At 41.1% G+C, this 18139-nt stretch overlaps 1 protein-coding gene across 1 annotated transcript in view; it reads right to left on the bottom strand.

Annotated features, from left to right (window-relative positions):
- The window catches only part of SLC38A7 (solute carrier family 38 member 7), a 63435-nt gene that overhangs the window by 13376 nt on the left and 31920 nt on the right, over positions 1-18139 (bottom strand). Inside the window, exon 3 of the mRNA XM_053719508.1 lies at positions 9610-9808. Within this exon, the coding sequence (XP_053575483.1) occupies positions 9610-9808 (199 nt within the window). The remainder of the gene's footprint in view (positions 1-9609; positions 9809-18139) is intronic.

Below are 18139 nucleotides of genomic sequence, written 5' to 3'. Positions count from 1 at the left end.
CATCAACCTGATTACCTCCATGCATTGGGCTATTGATGGTCGTGCCGCCGACTGTAGGGACAGGCAAGCTGACAGAATCTTGGCTCTTCTGACCTCAGTCAGAAAAATCCTCATAGCAAGAGAATCTATAATGGTTCCTAAAGTTTGCTTGTTCCGGCTACAACAGAAGGTCACTCTTGTAGCCAGAACAAGCAAACTTTTCCCCAGATTGATCTTCCAACCATGGGAACAAAGAAAAGCCAACTTTGTATGAATTTCTGCTAGTTGAAAGGATGGCGTCTGAACCAGAATGTCGTCCAGATAAGGCGCCACTGCAATTCCCTGAGACCGAATTACTGCCAGTAGAGCTCCCAGGAACTTTGAGAAAATTCTGGGAGCTGTGGCAAGGCCGAATAGAAGCGCTACAAATTGAAAATGTTTGTCTAGATAGGCAAACCTCAGATATTTGTGAAGATCCCTGTGAATAGGAACGTGCAGGTACGCATCCTTCAGATCTATGGTTGACATGAATTGACCCTCTTGAATCAGGAGCAGAATGGAGCGGATAGTCTCTATCTTGAAGGAAGGCACTCTGAGAAACTTGTTTAGTAACTTTAGATCTAGAATGGGCCTGAAAATTCCCTCTTTTTTGGGAACCACAAACAGGTTTGAGTAAAACTCGAGACCCTGTTCCTGACTTGAGACAGGCACTATCACTCCCAAGAGGGAAAGGTCCCGCACACATTTCAAGAGTGCCTCTCTTTTTATCTTGTCTACAGATAATCTTGAGAGGTGGAATCTGGGACATCTTACTCCGACCCCTACGCAAACAGAGAGAGTCTGCCCACACTTGATCCGATCCCGAATCTGGGGCAACCCCTTCATGCTGACTTGGATTCAGTTGCGAGTTTCTTGGATTGTTTCTCCTTATTCCAAGAGGGCTTGGATTGTTCCTGCTTGGTAGAGGAAGGGGAAGACTTACCTCTGAAGTTACAAAAGGAACGAAAATTAGCCTGTCCCCTCATTTTGTTCTTCTTATCCTGAGGCAAAAAGGAGCCCTTACCGCCCGTGATATCAGAAATAATTTCTGCCAATGCTGGTCCGAACAAGGTTTTTCCCTTGTAAGGGATAGCCAAAAGTTTAGATTTGGAAGAAACATCAGCAGACCAAGATTTTAGCCATAACGCTCTACGCGCCAAGATAGCAAAGCCAGATATTTTGGCTCCCAACTTAATGACCTGCAAAGAAGCGTCAGTGATAAAGGAATTAGCTTACTTTAGAGCTTTTATCCTGTCCTGAAACTCAGAGGGGTTTCAGCTTGCAAAGACTCAGACAAAGCATCAAACCAAAAACAGGAGAGGGGGGAAAAAGTATACCTGACCTCTCCCATTCCCAGGTAATAATCTCTATGGCATGGTCTGGTACTGGGAACACCTCCCCAGGAGAGGGGACATCAAGGTATCTATTTAATTTTCTTGACTTAGGGTTGACAACGATAGGCGTATTGGAGTCGTCCAAGGTAGCTAAAACCTCCTTTAGTAAAACACGGAGGTGCTCAAGCTTAAATCTAAAGGAAACCACTTCAGCATCAGAAGCAGGATTTACACTATCCAAGTCTGAGAGTTCACCCTCAGAGGCTTTCGGAGTATCTTCCTCTTCCGACCTATGGGAAAGAGCAACTTGGGTAGGCTGAGACGGATCAGATACTCTACTGTCCGACTCAACCATCTTCCTCTTACGCCTCCCTTGCAGCATAGGGATGGCCGCTAGCGCCTCAGATACCACCAAGGATACCTGGGCCGCAATCTCAGCTTTCAAAATACTCCATCAGGAGATAATGAGGAAGTGCAGGGCACTGTGAGAGATGACGGTACAGTTTGGGACACTTGTGGGGAAGGCTGTGGCATAGCATGGACAGCATCCCCTTGAGAGAATGGCGGCTCAGAATCAAACAATTTATCTTTGTGTAATTAAGTTCTATCAACACAAGAACTACAGAAGGGTAAGGGTGGTTCAACTGGGGCCTCTTAACAAAGCTTGCAGTCCTGAGCAGATATAGGCTCTAGGTCCATATAGCAGATAATGAATATACCCGGAATTGAAAAAAATATACCCGTATTGTGCCGCATATAGGCCGCATCTGATTATAGGCCGCACCCTTAAAGTTTGGGTGCCATTTTGAAGAAATAAAAAATTTAAAGAAAACACACACAATGTGCAAGCAATGAGTCCCAATGCAGGGTGTCAGCTCCCAGGGGATACTTTTACACTGCCCCAAGAGTATAGAAAAAAGAAAAACAAGGAAAGATGCTGCACTCCTCAGTAATTTCAAATGTCAAAAAAACCTTTATTCAGCCATTAAAGCTGTAATGGCTGAATAAAGGCTTTTTTCACATTTGAAATTACCAGTACTAAGGAGTACAGCATCTTTCCTTTTTTTTATTTTAACATATTAAATAATTTTGTATGTACTGGTAAATTTTTAGCAGGTACGATGTGATGGGGATAAAAGCACTTTCTTACCTGACAATATCAGTAGCCAAACGGACTCATATGAGACATTGTGTGCTCCACTCACTTCCTCCCTCATAAGCCCAAGCTCCAAATTACACTATGCTCAGCACGGTATTACACAGCATTACCGCATCATTACACACCTTCACAGTGGTGGCTCCTGCATATGCGCGTCCTGCTCATTATCCAAACCAATTACCTTTGCAAAATGTTGCAAAACTATCCAACTCCAGCGGACTACAATCCCCATAAGGCCACAGGGTGCACCGGAAGTTCGGCTGTACTGCGCAAGTACAAATTTGCCGATAAGCACCCGATTATAGGCCGCACCCCGCATATAGGCCACACTGCACATTTAAAGCTACAAATCAAGGGAAAAAAGTGCGGCCTATATGCGGAACAATATGGTGTATTTTTTTTTTAAACAACGCAAAAAAACGGAACTGTCACTTTAACAACTACCGCTTATTAATAAAAGGCAGCACTCGCAATTTATGAGCAGGAAAAACTACAGAAGGGCCACCCTAAATTTCTACGCTGCAGTGCTTACCTGGCCTCTTAACTGAAAACGGAGTGCTTCCTAATTACACTCCGGACAGACAGGAGCCGAGAAGGAGACAGACACAGTCGGCAAACTCTCAAAGAGGAAAGGGAAAAGGCCCCAAGAGAAAGGGCGCGCTGCGTCTCGGGAAAGAAGGACCCGCCCCCATGACGTCATCACAGCATTACGGTCCGGTCTGCATACTAAGTGAAAAAAATGGACCAGAGACCGTATGACATACACCCTAGAATAACGAGCACACAGGGCAAGCAACCCTTGTAACTGAGCCACCAATAAATTATTACTGACATAAAAGTCTCACTTTTTAGCTTAGCTGTAAGAGACAACTCCTTTCTTAAAACTATGTCCACAGTGCCCTGCCAGCCTGTGCAACTCCTCCCGAACTCAGGAGGATACTTGTCCCAGAAAAGGTGCAGATAGAAATCTTAATCAGCTTAAGTGCCAGGGCTCTCTTAAGATAAAAATGGCACTTACCTTACACCTTTTGCCTGTCCAACAGGGAGACAGCTCCAGGAATGGGAGGAAGCCGCTCCTCACAGTGTCCTGCAAATGAAAAATAATGACCAGAGTAAGCCTACACTGGCATATTATAGAAGGGCAGCAAAATTGTTAGGAAAACACAGTGAGGCCTACCCCACAAGTTCCTAACTGCTTAAAAGCTACCACAGCCCTACTGAAGAGACTAATGTGGAGTACAGCTAAACCCAGCATGTCAGAGAAGATCAGAGCAAACTTGCCCAGACTTCCAAAATAATAAACTCTTGATTGAAGAATCTTGACAGACACCTAAATTTCACCTCCTCCTTGCACCTAAGGCAAAGAGAATGACTGGGGTTTGTGGGAAGGGAAGTGATACTTAATAGCTTTGCTATGGTGCTCTTTGCCTCCTCCTGCTGGTCAGGAGTGAAATTCCCAACAGTAATTGCTGATCCGTGGACTCACTGTGTCATAAGAAAGAAAATGTGTTTCCTCTTAAAGTGTTCCAAATAACTTGTTATATCTACTGCAGAGTATTAAATGTATGGGGAAATGTTTCTTGTTGTTTATTTCTGTATTTGAAATATCTGTTTGTTTCATTAAAAACCATTGCCTAGGACATGCCCATAACAATGGGCTGAACCTGCTAATGCCATTTCTGTTTGGTAATGAAAGGCTAATTATGGCTGGGGGTGAATTAACACAAGCAGCAATTTCACCTACAAAATCTCTCTTTCCCTCACACCTTCCCACCCTCTGGTAAATGAATCAGTGCTATGGTCTTCTATTTACACATCTTTTCTACAGAGAAAATGTTTGTTACTCAAATTTTCAGTTTAAGTGAGGATATAACAGGCAAAAGTTTTTCAAATAATAAATAAAGGTAAAGCAGCTATTTGCAAAATTACTTTAATACAGAAGGTAAAATGGACCATTGACAACACATTAAAAGGGGAGACACTATTAGAGCACAATGTCCCTTTAAAGGGACAGTATACACAAATTTTCATATCTCTGAATGTAATAGACACTACAATAAAGAAGAATATGCACAGATACTGATCTTAAAATCTAGTATAAACCTTTAAAAACTTACTTAAAAGATCCCGGTTAGGTTTGGCTGGGACACCCAGTGAAAGGGGCTGGGAGAAAAACAGAAGAGCAGACACTCACCCTCCCCTGCTTATGAAAATACAGATAACATAAATATGAACCAAGAGGAGTCTGTAAATGCAGCACAATGTTACTGTAGGGCTTGGTTAGGAGTCTGATAATCAGCACAATGTCATTAAAAAAATGCACAAAACTATACATTGTTACAAAAACACTCCCAGATGGGCTATATAAATGGATCATCTACAAAACATTTATGCAAAGAAAAATATAGTGTACAATGCCCCTTAAAAGGGACACTGAGGGGGGCGGAGTTTGCCTGCAGCCATGATGGAGGCTTTTCCCTGAAGCTCTGTGTCTCAGTCAGGGGAGAGGAGCCACCACTAGCTTAAAATCAAATCTAGTGAAGTGCAAAGAGGACATTCAGCACTATGAAAAAGAGGTGCAGCGGGGAATCATCTTTTTATACCTCGGATCTTTAGCTACGGCCCCCCACTGAGGGCGCAAGAGACTCGCCACATCCGCCATCTTCCCTCTACACCGGAGCTGACTCAGCAGCACAGCGCGACCAAACCAGGTCACAGTCAGCCGGCGCATCTTAGCGATCCCCAAATCAGGAGGGGGATTTTTTCCAACAAGGAGTGAGTAAGTGACATGTTACCACATACCGCACCCCTCATTCACTAACCCTCAGACTACCTGATGAGCGGCGTACAGGCCGCAGGGCATTAGCGAGCGCATGGGCTGCAAAAGTATCAGCAAAGAGATCTCGCACATATTTACAGCTCAGTCCTATGAAAAATCTAGCCTGTAATGAGTGGTAATGCGGTGGGGCATAGAAGAAGCTGAACTTATATATCCCCTCATATTAATGGCAGATAACAAGCAGCAAGACTTATAGAAATTGAATCTGAATATATGAATGTATAAATGGTACCACTCTCCACGTGGCATATATTGCAGGAGCTCACATTTTTCAGATATGGTCAGTTATATGGCTCCCTTCTATATCATCAGGACACCTGGTAAGGGTTAGCTGAGAGTACCCTGTGCAATAAACAGACCCAAGCACATTGTCAGGTTCCAAAGTAGCCCCAGAATACTGAAACTTGTGAAGGAATTTAGAACACCACTACTCCCTTTTGGTTTTTCCCTTCTATCTATCTACATCCAGACTTGTTTTTTCCCAGCAAATTCTCTTTTCTAATACAAGCCTGCCATCTTGTGGATGTTGGTGCTATTACACTCAGATGAACTAAGCACACATTATAAGCCCAGGAAAGAGGAGACATAATTATATTGATATAAACCCTCCTGCCACCACTAAAGGGTAAACCCCCACAGAAAACACACGCCAAAGCAATAAAATGGCCGCAAAGAGACTGAATAAGTCAGAGAAACGGGGGGGGGGGAAATAATCCTGTCACCTCCTACTTTAAACAAACCCAGGGTGACATTCCTGTAGAGCACACCACTGAAATCAGGGCAATAATTGAAGCTACACCAACAGAGTCTAATCCCACAGATGATAACACTCCCCTTACCAGAGCTGATTTACATCTACTTGTATCCAAGCAGGATATCACCAGCAGCTTTGACAAGTTATGGGCTAAAATGGATGCCATGCATACCTCAATGAACGAAAGCTTGAACTATATTAAGAAAGATATATCAGACTTAGGCGCAAGGGTAGAAACCCTGGAAGATAACAATGATAACATTGTAGAGGATGTAGAGATGGCGGTCCAACAGGTCTCACAACAACATCTGGTAGTTAACAAACTATTGGATAAGATAGAGGACATGGAGAACAGGAGTAGGAGATGTAACATCCGTCTCTAAGTTATCCCAGAGTCAGTAACATTTGAAGACTTGCCTTCCTACCTTCACCAGCTATTTTGTGCGATCACTGGAGTAGATACGTCCACAGAAATAGAAATAGAAAGGGCACACAGAGCTCTCAAACCCAAACCTAGAGCTGATCTGCCGCCGAGGGATGTTATTGTGGCTTTTCTGAGATTCCCTGAAAAAGATAAGCAAAGCAACCTACCTTCAAATTTAGGGGTAATGTGGTCCATTTCTTTCAAGACCTAAGTACCAGAACTTTACAAAGAAGGGGGACCCTGAGACCCCTCACCACTCTTCTACGGAAAAATCAGATCCAGTATAGGTGGGGGTACCCATTCGCCCTACACATAACTAAGGACAACAAATTACTGACAATCAGAGATGCAGAAGGGATTCCAGACATCTGTGCAGCCTTGGATCTGGAAATACCCTCACTACAAGGACCCTCATCACCTATGGAGACACCCAAACCACAAAGGATACCCCTGAAGTCACAGAGATCTCAGTGGGCTAAGATTCCTAAGAAAAATCTAAGAATACTTGACCAGTTCAACCTGAATCTTCAAGTTTGCTTCCTCCTTGTTCAGCACTGGTGAACTCGGCCTGTGTGGTGTGAAGATTAACACCAAGAACTCTGGAACCTAAGACTGAAGTCACCATTTGTTAGTGATATGTTATTTCTCCAGTAAACAGTTACTTTCATAGTAAGGTTAATATTACATTTAGTAAATATGGGCCAACTCCCATGCCGGATACTCAATCTCTCATTCCTCCCGAAGCAGATAGTCTGGGACTTGGGTTTGCATTGATGTTATTATTCTCCTCCAATAATCTCTCTCTACCTGTTTGCCTTAAGCATTTTGTGAGACAATAGGTGGCACCTCCCCAGACCCTGTTAGCTCCCCTAGAGTTAGTTATGTTTTGTCAAGAAACAATTTTTTTGTTTTTAGTATCAGGTTTAATTACTTGGGTTGATAATATGATGTACAATATGATTAACCTGTTTCATTTTTTTCTTCTCCTCTGTCAGACTATATTCTTCTCTTCCTCTCTACCCTCTCCCTTACCCTCATCTCCGAAGAGACCACATATGCTCCTGTCACGTGGAAGCTGGGCAGAAATCCCTGGGCAGAAATCCCTATAGGAGCCTTTGAATCAATAAATCAATTCACACTAACACATAGGGACTCTAGGCTACCTACTAAACACTTAGATGGCTAGTACTAATATCACTCTCATCTCACATAATGTGAGAGGCCTCAATTCTGATATGAAAAGAAGAAAGGCCTTGTCACATTACAAACTCCTAGGAGCTAACGTTATCTTTCTGCAAGAGACTCATTTCATGTCCTCGCAGGTACCTAAGTACTGGGAGAGACAGTTCCCTCTACACTACCACTCGACTGTCAATCAGAAAAAAAGAGGGGTGTCTATTCTTTTACACACCTCTCTGAACTTTCATCATACTGACTCCATCATAGACAGGGAGGGTAGATACCTCATTATTAAAGGCATTATCAATGAGATAGAAGTGTTTTTTTGCAATGTACATGCCCCAAACGAGCACCAAGAGCAGTTTTTTTCTAATCTATCTTACCTCCTCACTAGTTGGAATACAGCTATGATTTTTCTAGCAGGCGACTTCAATGTTTCTCTATATCCACAGACCCAAACTCCAAACACTCCACTTACCGACGCTCAACAAAGAATGAATAGAAAAGTTAACTCAATTCTAAAGACCGTGGCAGGACACAACTTATTAGACACTTGGAAGGTTTTATATGGTATTACAGCTGACCACACATTTTTTTCTACAGCACACCGCAAATACTTTCGACTAGATTACATCTTCTTAAGCCAAATTTTAGTAGTAAAAGGGACACTGAACCCAATTTTTTTCTTTTTTTGATTCAGATAGAGCATGCAATTGTAAGCAACTTTACTCCTATTAGCAAATGTTCTTCATTCTCTTTGTATCTTTATTTGAAAAGCAAGAAAGTTTAGATGCCGACCCATTTTTGGTGAACAACCTGGGTTGTTCTTGCTGATTAGTGGATAAATTCATCCACCAATTAACAAGTGCTGTCCAGGGTTCTGGACTTACTTTTTCAAATAAAGATAGCAAGAGAACAAAGAAAATTGATAATAGGAGTAAATTAAAAAGTTGCTTAAAATTGCATGCTCTATCTGAATCCCAGAATAAAAAAATGTGGGTTCAGTATCCCTTTAAGTCTAGGGTTTTCCTGGACACTTATGAGTTATGCATGCTGCAGGGTGTGCAGGAATGAACATGTATTGTGTTTCTGGACAGCCCTATTCATATTCCTTCCTGCACACCCTGCAGCATGTGTAACTCATAAGTGTCCAAGAAAACATGGCTGAGGTGGCAACCTTACTTAAAGGTAAAGTCAACACCATTTTTTGTTATTGTTTAAAAAGATAGATAACGCCTTTACTACCCTATCCCCAGTTTTGCACAACCAACATTTAAACCTCTAAATGTTTGCCTGTCTCTAAGCCACTACAGACAGCCCCTTTTCACAACAAGAGACTGCTAATCCATGTGGGCCAAATAGATAACATTGTGCTGTCTCCCGTGGGTTGTGGATGACGCTGCACTAATTGGCTTAAATGCAAATCAATAGATAATAAATAGCCATGTGATTGGGGGGCTATCAAAAGAGGCTTAGATACAAGGTAATAACAAAGGTAAAACGTATATTAATATAACTGTGTTGGTTATGTAAAACTGGGGGATGGGTAATAAAGGCATTATCTATCTTTTTAAACAATAACATTTTTGGAGTTGACTGTCCCTTTAAATGAGAACATTAAGAAGGTAGAGGAATACAGTATTTTTCTCTGCTTTAATGTTTTGTAGATGATCCATTTCTACAGGCCTAACCAAGCCCCAATGTTTTAGATGTATACTGATATCTACAGATTCCTGCAGCTCCTGTTCGTATAATCTGTCTTTTCATATGAAGGGGGGGGTAGTGTCTGCTGTTCCTGTTTTTCCAGCCCCTTTCACTGGATGTCCCAGCCTAACCTCATCAACAGTTACTGTATATGCAATCTTTTGTTAAGAGTCTTGAATATCCTGCTGCTTCACTCACGTTTTTCTAGCTGGTCCCCTATGATGATGAAGAAGGCAATACAAGTCCCAAAAGTATACACAGCAATGAGCAGCTCACAGATCACTCCAGCAGTGCGGCCACACACGCCCCTCACCACCTCCTGATATGTACGCTCGCTGCAAGCATCAGCACAGTATGCCAGGATGACAAGCCCACTGATAATGAACACCAGCAGCACCTGCACAGAGAACACAGAATATATAAGTAACACCATACAGCAGAAGTCTTGCAACTTGCCACTAAGATCATTTTACAGTTTCATAGATCAAGAGTTAGTAAACAATTACTGCTTAAATCAAAGAGACAGTACAAATTAAACAATGTCAGTGCACAATCTATTTATATACACACTTTCTGGGGCACCAACTACTACTGAGCATGTGCAAGAGTTCACAGTCTATACATATACAAGTCTGTGATTGGCTGATGGCTGTCAAGATACAGGGGGCGGCAAATTTAAGTAACTTGACTCTACTGCTCAATTACAATTCAGATTAAGTGCCATTGTATTGTCTTTTTATCATGCACTTGTTGATTATGCAATTCTACTGTATTAAATGGTCATTTAACCCCTTAATGACAACTGACGTACCAGGTACGTCATGCAAAACTAACTGTTAATGACAATAGACGTACCTGGAAGCGATAACATCACAATCGCTTCCAGCAGCTCTGAGGGTATTGCAGTGATGCCTCGATATGGAGGCATCCTGCAATACCCCTTTACAAGCCTCCGATGCAGAGAGAGCCACTCTGTGGCCCTCTCTGCACCGGTAGCGATGGTGCCGTTGTCCGGGTGGGAGGAGGGAGCGCGTGCACATGCGCGCGTGCACGTGCGCGCATTAGCCAATTTGACACCAATGAAGGAAGGAAGGGGAAAAAAAGTTAATTTTTTTTTTACATATAAAAGGATCTGGGAGGGGGAGGGGGTGGGGGTATTGTGGGGGGGCTGCTACACTACAGAAATAATTAAAAATAAAAATAAAAGTTATAAATAAAATTAAAATACTTTGGTTTGTGGGGCTAAACTGGGTACTGGCAGACAGCTGCCAGTACCCAAGATGGCGGTAATTAGGTAGGGGAGAGGGTTAGAGAGCTGGAGGGGGGATCAGGGAGGTTGGTGCTAAGGCAGGGGTCCATCACAACTAAAATATGTTATTTTTATTTAAAAAAAAAAAAAAAAAAACTTTTATTTATTACTGGCAGACTTTCTGCCAGTACTTAAGATGGCGGGAACAATTGTGGGGTGGGGGAGGGAAGAGAGCAGTTTGGGAGGGATCAGGGGGTGGGATGTGTCAGGTGGGAGGCTGATCTCTAAAATTAACCCTGCAAGCTCCCTACAAGCTACCTAATTTAACCCCTTCACTGCTGGGCATAATTCACGTGTGGTGCGCAGCAGCATTTAGCGGCCTTCTAATTACCAAAAAGCAACGCCAAAGCCATATAAGTCTGCTATTTCTGAACAAAGGGGATCCCAGAGAAGCTTTTACAACAATTTCTGCCATAATAGCACAAGCTGTTTGTAAATAATTTCAGTGAGAAACCTAAAATTGTGAAAAATTTAAAAGTTTTTTTTTTATTTGCTCGCATTTGGCGGTGAAATGGTGGCATAAAATATACCAAAATGGGCCTAGATCAATACTTGGGGTTGTCTACTACACTACACTAAATCTAAAATTAACCCTACAAGCTCCCTAATTAACCCCTTCACTCCTGGGCATAAAACACGTGTGGTGCGCAGCGGCATTTAGCGGCCTTCTAATTACCAAAAAGCAACCACAAAGCCATATAAGTCTGTTATTTCTGAAAAAGGGGATCCCAGAGAAGCATTTACAACCATTTGTGCCATAATTGCAGAAGCTGTTTGTAAATAATTTCAGTGGGAAACCTAAAGTTTGTGACAAAATTTGTGAAAAAGTGAACGATTTTTTTTTTTTTATCGCATTTGGCAGTGAAATGGTGGCATGAAATATACCAAAATGGGCCTAGATTAATACTTTGGGATGTCTTCTAAAACAAAATATATACATGTCAAGGGATATTCAGGTATTCCTGACAGATATCAGGGTTCCAAAGTAACTAGCGCTAATTTTGAAAAAAAGTGGTTTGGAAATAGCAAAGTGCTACTTGTATTGATTGCCCCCAAAAAAGCAAAGAACGTGTAAACATTGGGTATTTCTAAACTCAGGACAAAATTTAGAAACTATTTAGCATGGGTGTTTTTTGGTGATTGTAGATGTGTAACAGATTTTGGGGGTCAAAGTTAGAAAAAGTGTGTTTTTTTCCATTTTTTCCTCATATTTTATCATTTTTCTTAGTAAATTATAAGATATGATGAAAATAATGGTAACTTTAGAAAGTCCATTTAATGACGAGAAAAACGGTATATAATATGTGTGGGTACAGTAAACGAGTAAGAGGAAAATTACAGCTAAACGCAAACACTGCAGAAATGTAAAAATAGCCATTGTCATTAAGGGTAAGAAAATTGAAAAATGATCCGGTCATTAAGGGGTTAAAGAATAGTAAACATAAAAATGAATATTACATAATTCTGCAATACCTGCAAAAAATAAAGAGTTTTGTGAGATTTAAGCCCACAAAGCTATACTTACCATGCGTTCTTCGCCACACGCTTCTGATCCTGTCCTTTTTGAAAAGCACATCACCGGCGAGCTATCCTAACACAGTGTGCCCGATAGCGCTGTTGAACAAAATGTAACGCGCTGGCTATAGCTGTGAGAGGACAGAGCGCTTGTGACTCGCTTTCAGGGCCGGAGCAGCCACCCTGATATATACTGTGTGAGTGTATATTTGTGTGTATATGCCCACTATACATTGCAAACAGGGTGTAAATGGGAAGCGGAACTTGTGTGAATAAAGTTCAGTGAGTGCTGCCTCCCATTTACAGATGCTGTGTGCGATGTACAATGGGCATATGGATGTATATTAAGATTTCGCTGGACACCCTGGCAAAATTTCCCTACTTGTGGATTATTTATATAAATTTATATTAAAATGTATATGTGATAAAATGTAACTGGGTGAAGGGCAGTTGGCTGTTACCCTACATACTACCTCAAAATTACCATGCAGCAGCTCCCAGATCCTTTGTTGACATGAAGGTGACAAAGTATAGAAGAAAGTGACATTCCAGCTCCTACAAACAAAGGAACTCACAAGCTCCCAAAACAGATTCCCTAAAAATCTAGATGCATAATTGTATAGAAAAAAGGGAGCGCCACAAATGGGCTTAAGTGAGAGCTTGAATAGAAAAACATAATTTATGTAATAACTTACCTGATAAATTCATTTCTTTCATATTAGCAAGAGTCCATGAGCTATTGACGTATGGGATATACATTCCTACCAGGAGGGGCAAAGTTTCCCAAACCTTAAAATGCCTATAAATACACCCCTCACCACACCCACAATTCAGTTTAACGAATAGCCAAGAAGTGGGGTGATAAAAAAGGAGCGAAAGCATAAAAAAATAAGGAATTGGAATAATTGTGCTTCATACAAAAAAATCATAACCATCACAAAAAAAGGGTGGGTCTCATGGACTCTTGCTAATATGAAAGAAATGAATTTATCAGGTAAGTTCTTACATAAATTATGTTTTCTTTCATGTAATTAGCAAGAGTCCATGAGCTAGTGACGTATGGGATAGCAGATACCCAAGATGTGGAACTTCCACGCAAGAGTCACTAGAGAGGGAGGGATAAAATAAAGACAGCCAATTCCGCTGAAAAAAATAATTCACAACCCAAATCAAAAGTTTTAATCTTTATAATGAAAAAAACTGAAATTATAAAGCAGACGAATCAAACAGAAACAGCTGCCTGAAGTACTTTTCTACCAAAAACTGCTTCAGAAGAGGAAAACACATCAAAATGGTAGAATTTAGTAAAAGTATGCAAAGAAGACCAAGTCGCTGCTTTGCAAATCTAATCAACAGAAGCTTCATTCCTAAAAGCCCAGAAAGTAGAAACTGACCTAGTAGAATGAGCCGTAATTCTTTGAGGCGGGGACTTACCCGACTCCACATAAGCATGATGAATCAAAGACTTTAACCAAGACGCCAAAGAAATGGCAGAAGCTTTCTGACCTTTCCTGGGACCAGAAAAAACAACAAATAGACTAGAAGTCTTTCTAAAATCTTTAGTAGCTTCAACATAATATTTCAAAGCTCTAACTACATCCAAAGAATGTAACAATCTTTCCTTACAATTCTTAGGATTAGGACATAATGAAGGGACAACAATTTCTCTACTAATGTTGTTAGAATTCACAACCTTAGGTAAAAATTTAAATGAAGTCCGCAACACCGCCTTATCCTGATGAAAAATCAGAAAAGGAGATTCACAAGAAAGAGCAGATAACTGAAACTCTTCTAGCAGAAGAGATGGCCAAAAGGAACAGTACTTTCCAAGAAAGTAAATTAATGTCCAGAGAATGCATAGGCTCAAACGGAGGAGCCTGTAAAGCTGTCAAAACCAAATTAAGACTCCAAGGAGGAGAGATTGGCTTAATAACAGGTTTGATATGGACCAACGCCTGTACAAAACAATGAATAACAGGAAGATTAGCAATCTTTCTGTGAAAAAGAACAGAAAGAGCAGAGATTTGTCCCTTCAAAGAACTTGCAGACAAACCTTTATCCAAACCATCCTGAAGAAATTGTAAAATTCTAGGAATTCTGAAAGAAAACCAGGAAAATTTATGAGAACACCAAGAGATGTAATTCTTCCAAACTCGATAATAAATCTTTCTAGAGACGGATTTACGAGCCTGTAACATAGTGTTAATCACTGAGTCAGAGAAACCTCTATGACTGAGGATCAAGCGTTCAATCTCCATACCTTCAAATTTAATGATTTGAGATCCTGATGGAAAAATGGGCCTTGAGATAGAAGGTCTGGTCTTAATGGAAGTGTCCAAGGTTGGCAACTGGCCATCCGAACGAGATCCGCAAACCAAAACCTGTGTGGCCATGCTGGAGCCACCAGCAGTACAAATGAATGCTCCAATAGAATTTTGGAGATCACTTTTGGAAGAACTAGAGGCGGAAAGATATAAGCAGGATGATAATTCCAAGGAAGTGACAACGCATCCACTGCTTCCGCCTGAGGATCCCGGGATATGGACAGATACCTGGGAAGTTTCTTGTTCAGATGAGAGGCCATCAGATCTATTTCTGGAAGACCCCAGATTCGAACAATCTGAAGAAAAACCTCTGTATGAAGAGACTATTCGCCCGGATGTAACGTCTGGCGACTGAGGTAATCCGCTTCCCAATTGTCTACACCTGGGATATGAACCGCAGAAATTAGACAGGAGCTGGATTCCACCCATACAAGTATCCGAGATACTTCTTTCATGGCTTGAGGACTGTGAGTCCCCCCTTGATGATTGACATATGCCACGGTCGTGACATTGTCTGTTTGAAAACAAATAAACGATTCTCTCTTTAGAAGAGGCCAAAACTGAAGAGCTCTGAAAATCGCACGGAGTTCCAAAATGTTGATTGGTAATCTCGCCTCCTGAGATTCCCAAACCCCTTGCGCTGTCAGAGATCCCCATACAGCTCCCCAACCTGAAAGACTCGCATCTGTTGAGATCACAGTCCAGGTTGGACGAACAAAAGAGGCCCCTTGAATTAAATGATGGTGATCCATCCACCAAATTAGAGATGATCGAACATTGGGATTTAAGGATATTATTTGTGATATCCTTGTATAATCCCTGCACCACTGGTTCAGCATACAAAGCTGGAGTGGTCTTGTGTGAAAACGAGCAAAAGGGATCGCGTCCGATGCAGCAGTCATGAGACCTAAAATCTCCATGCATAATGCTACCGAAGGGAACAATTGAGACTGGAGGCTTCGACAGGCTGAAACTAATTTCAGACGTCTCTTTTCTGTCAGAGACAAAGTCATGGACACTGAATCTATTTGGAAACCTAAAAAGGTTACTCTTGTCTGAGGAATCAAGGAACTCTTTGGGTAAATTGATTCTCCAACCATGTCTTTGAAGAAACAACACAAGTTGATTCGTATGAGATTCTGCAGAATGTGAAGACTGAGCAAGTACCAAGATATCGTCCAAATAAGGAAATACCGCAATACCCTGTTCTCTGATTACAGAGAGAAGGGCACCGAGAACCTTTGAAAAGATCCTTGGAGCTGTTGCTAGGCCAAATGGAAGAGCAATAAACTGGTAATGCTTGTCTAGAAAAGAGAATCTCAGAAACTGATAGTGATCTGGATGAATTGGAATATGCAGGTATGCATCCTGTAAGTCTATTGTAGACATATAATACCCTTGCTGAACAAAAGGCAGAATAGTCCTTATAGTCACCATTTTGAACGTTGGTATCCTTAAATAACGATTCAATATTTTTAGATCCAGAACCGGTCTGAAAGAATTCTCCTTCTTTGGTACGATGAATACATTTTAATAAAACCCCAGACCCTGTTCCAGAACTGGGACTGGTATAATTACCCCAGCTAACTCTAGGTCTGAAACACATTTCAGAAACGCCTGAGCCTTTACTGGATCGACTGGAATGCGTGAGAGAAAGAATCTTCTCACAGGCGGTCTTACTTTGAAACCTATTCTGTACCCTTGTGAAACCATGTTCTGAATCCAAAGATTGTGAACTGAATTGATCCAAACATCTTTGAAAAATCGTAACCTGCCCCCTACCAGCTGCGCTGGAATGAGGGCCGCACCTTCATGCGGATTTAGGGGCTGGTTTAGACTTTCTGGAAGGCTTGGATTTATTCCAGACTGGATTAGGTTTCCAACCGGAAACTGTTCCTTTAGGGGAAGGATCGGGCTTCTGCTCCTTATTCTGACGAAAGGAACGAAAACGATTAGCAGCCCTGTAATTAGATTTTTTGCCCTGAGGCAAAAAGGCACCCTTCCCTCCAGTACCACAGTAACAGTTGAAATTATAGAATCCAACTGAGAACCAAACAATTTATTACCTTGGAAAGAGAGAGAAAGCAAAGTTGACTTAGAAGTCATATCTACATTCCAGGATTTAAGCCATAAAGCTCGTCTAGCTAAAATAGCTAAAGACATACACCGGACATCAACTCTAATGATATAAAAAATGGCATCACAGACAAAGTTATTAGCGTGTTGAAGAAGTTTAATAATGCTATATGTATTATGATCTGTCACTTGTTGCGCTAAAGTCTCCAACCAGAAAGTTGAAGCTGCAGCAACATCAGCCAAAGAGATAGCAGGTCTAAGTAGATTACCTGAACATAAATAAGCTTTTCTCAAAAAAGATTCAATTTTCCTATCTAAAGGATCTTTAAACGAATGCTATCTGCCGTAGGAATAGCAGTACGTTTGGCTAGAGTAGAGATAGCCCCATCGACTTTAGGGACTTTATCCCAAAATTCCAATCTATCAGATGGCACAGGGTACAATTTCTTAAACCTTGGAGAAGGAGTAAATGAAGTACCCAGACTATCCCACTCCCTAGCAATCACATCTGAGATAGCATCAGGAACTGTAAAAACTTCCGGAATTAATACATGAGGTTTATAAACCGAATTTAAACGTTTAGCAGTTTTAGTATCAAGAGGAACTGGATTCCTCCATATCTAAAGCAATCAAAACTTCTTTAAAGGGACACTGAACCCACATTTTTTCTTTCATGATTCAGATAGAGAATGCCATTTTAAGCAACTTTCTAATTTACTTCTATTATCAATTTTAATTTGTTCTCTTGCTATCTTTATTTGAAAAAGAAGGCATCTCAGTTAAGGAGCCAGCAAATGTTTGCTTCAGTACCATGGACAGCACTTGTTTATTGGTGCTGACCAATCAGCAAGGACAACCCAGGTTGTTCACCAAAAATGGGCCGGCATCTAAACTTACATTCTTGCTTTTCAAATAAACATACCAAGAGAATGAAGAAAATTTGATAATAGGAGTAAATTAGAAAGTTGCTTAAAAATGCATGCTCTATGTGAATCACGAAAGAAAATTTTTGAGTACAGTGTCCCTTTAAGTAATGAACGAATATACTCCATCTTAAATAAATATGAAGATTTATCAGTATTAGGCTGACCATATTTCCTTGAGACAAAAACGGGACATTGAGCGGTCAGAAACGGGACGGGGTTAATATTCTTTATTTATATGAAAAAAAGTAAGATTTTAACAAAAGTTAACTTTTATGACATGAATTTAAACTATTGAGCCAACAATTATCCTTCAGTGACAGAAGAACTCATACAAAAAATTTTAGGTAGATGTAGAGCTAGAGGGGGACTGTATTTCATCATGATTGTACCATGAATATTTATCTGATGAAACAAATTTACACAGAAAATTTCGGTCTTTCAACACCATATCAGACATCCCAACCTGCAAAAACTCATTTCAGGGAGTTGGCTTCTCCCGGTACTGCGCCGCCACCCCCCCTCCCAGTTATATATTGGACACCAACTTCAGGGAGACTTGGGATGTCTGCCATATAATA

This window comes from Bombina bombina, chromosome 1, assembly GCF_027579735.1.
Source record: "Bombina bombina isolate aBomBom1 chromosome 1, aBomBom1.pri, whole genome shotgun sequence".
Taxonomy (NCBI): Eukaryota; Metazoa; Chordata; class Amphibia; order Anura; family Bombinatoridae; genus Bombina; species Bombina bombina.
Note: the sequence above shows the minus strand (reverse complement) of the source record. Positions and strands in the feature narration are given on the sequence as shown.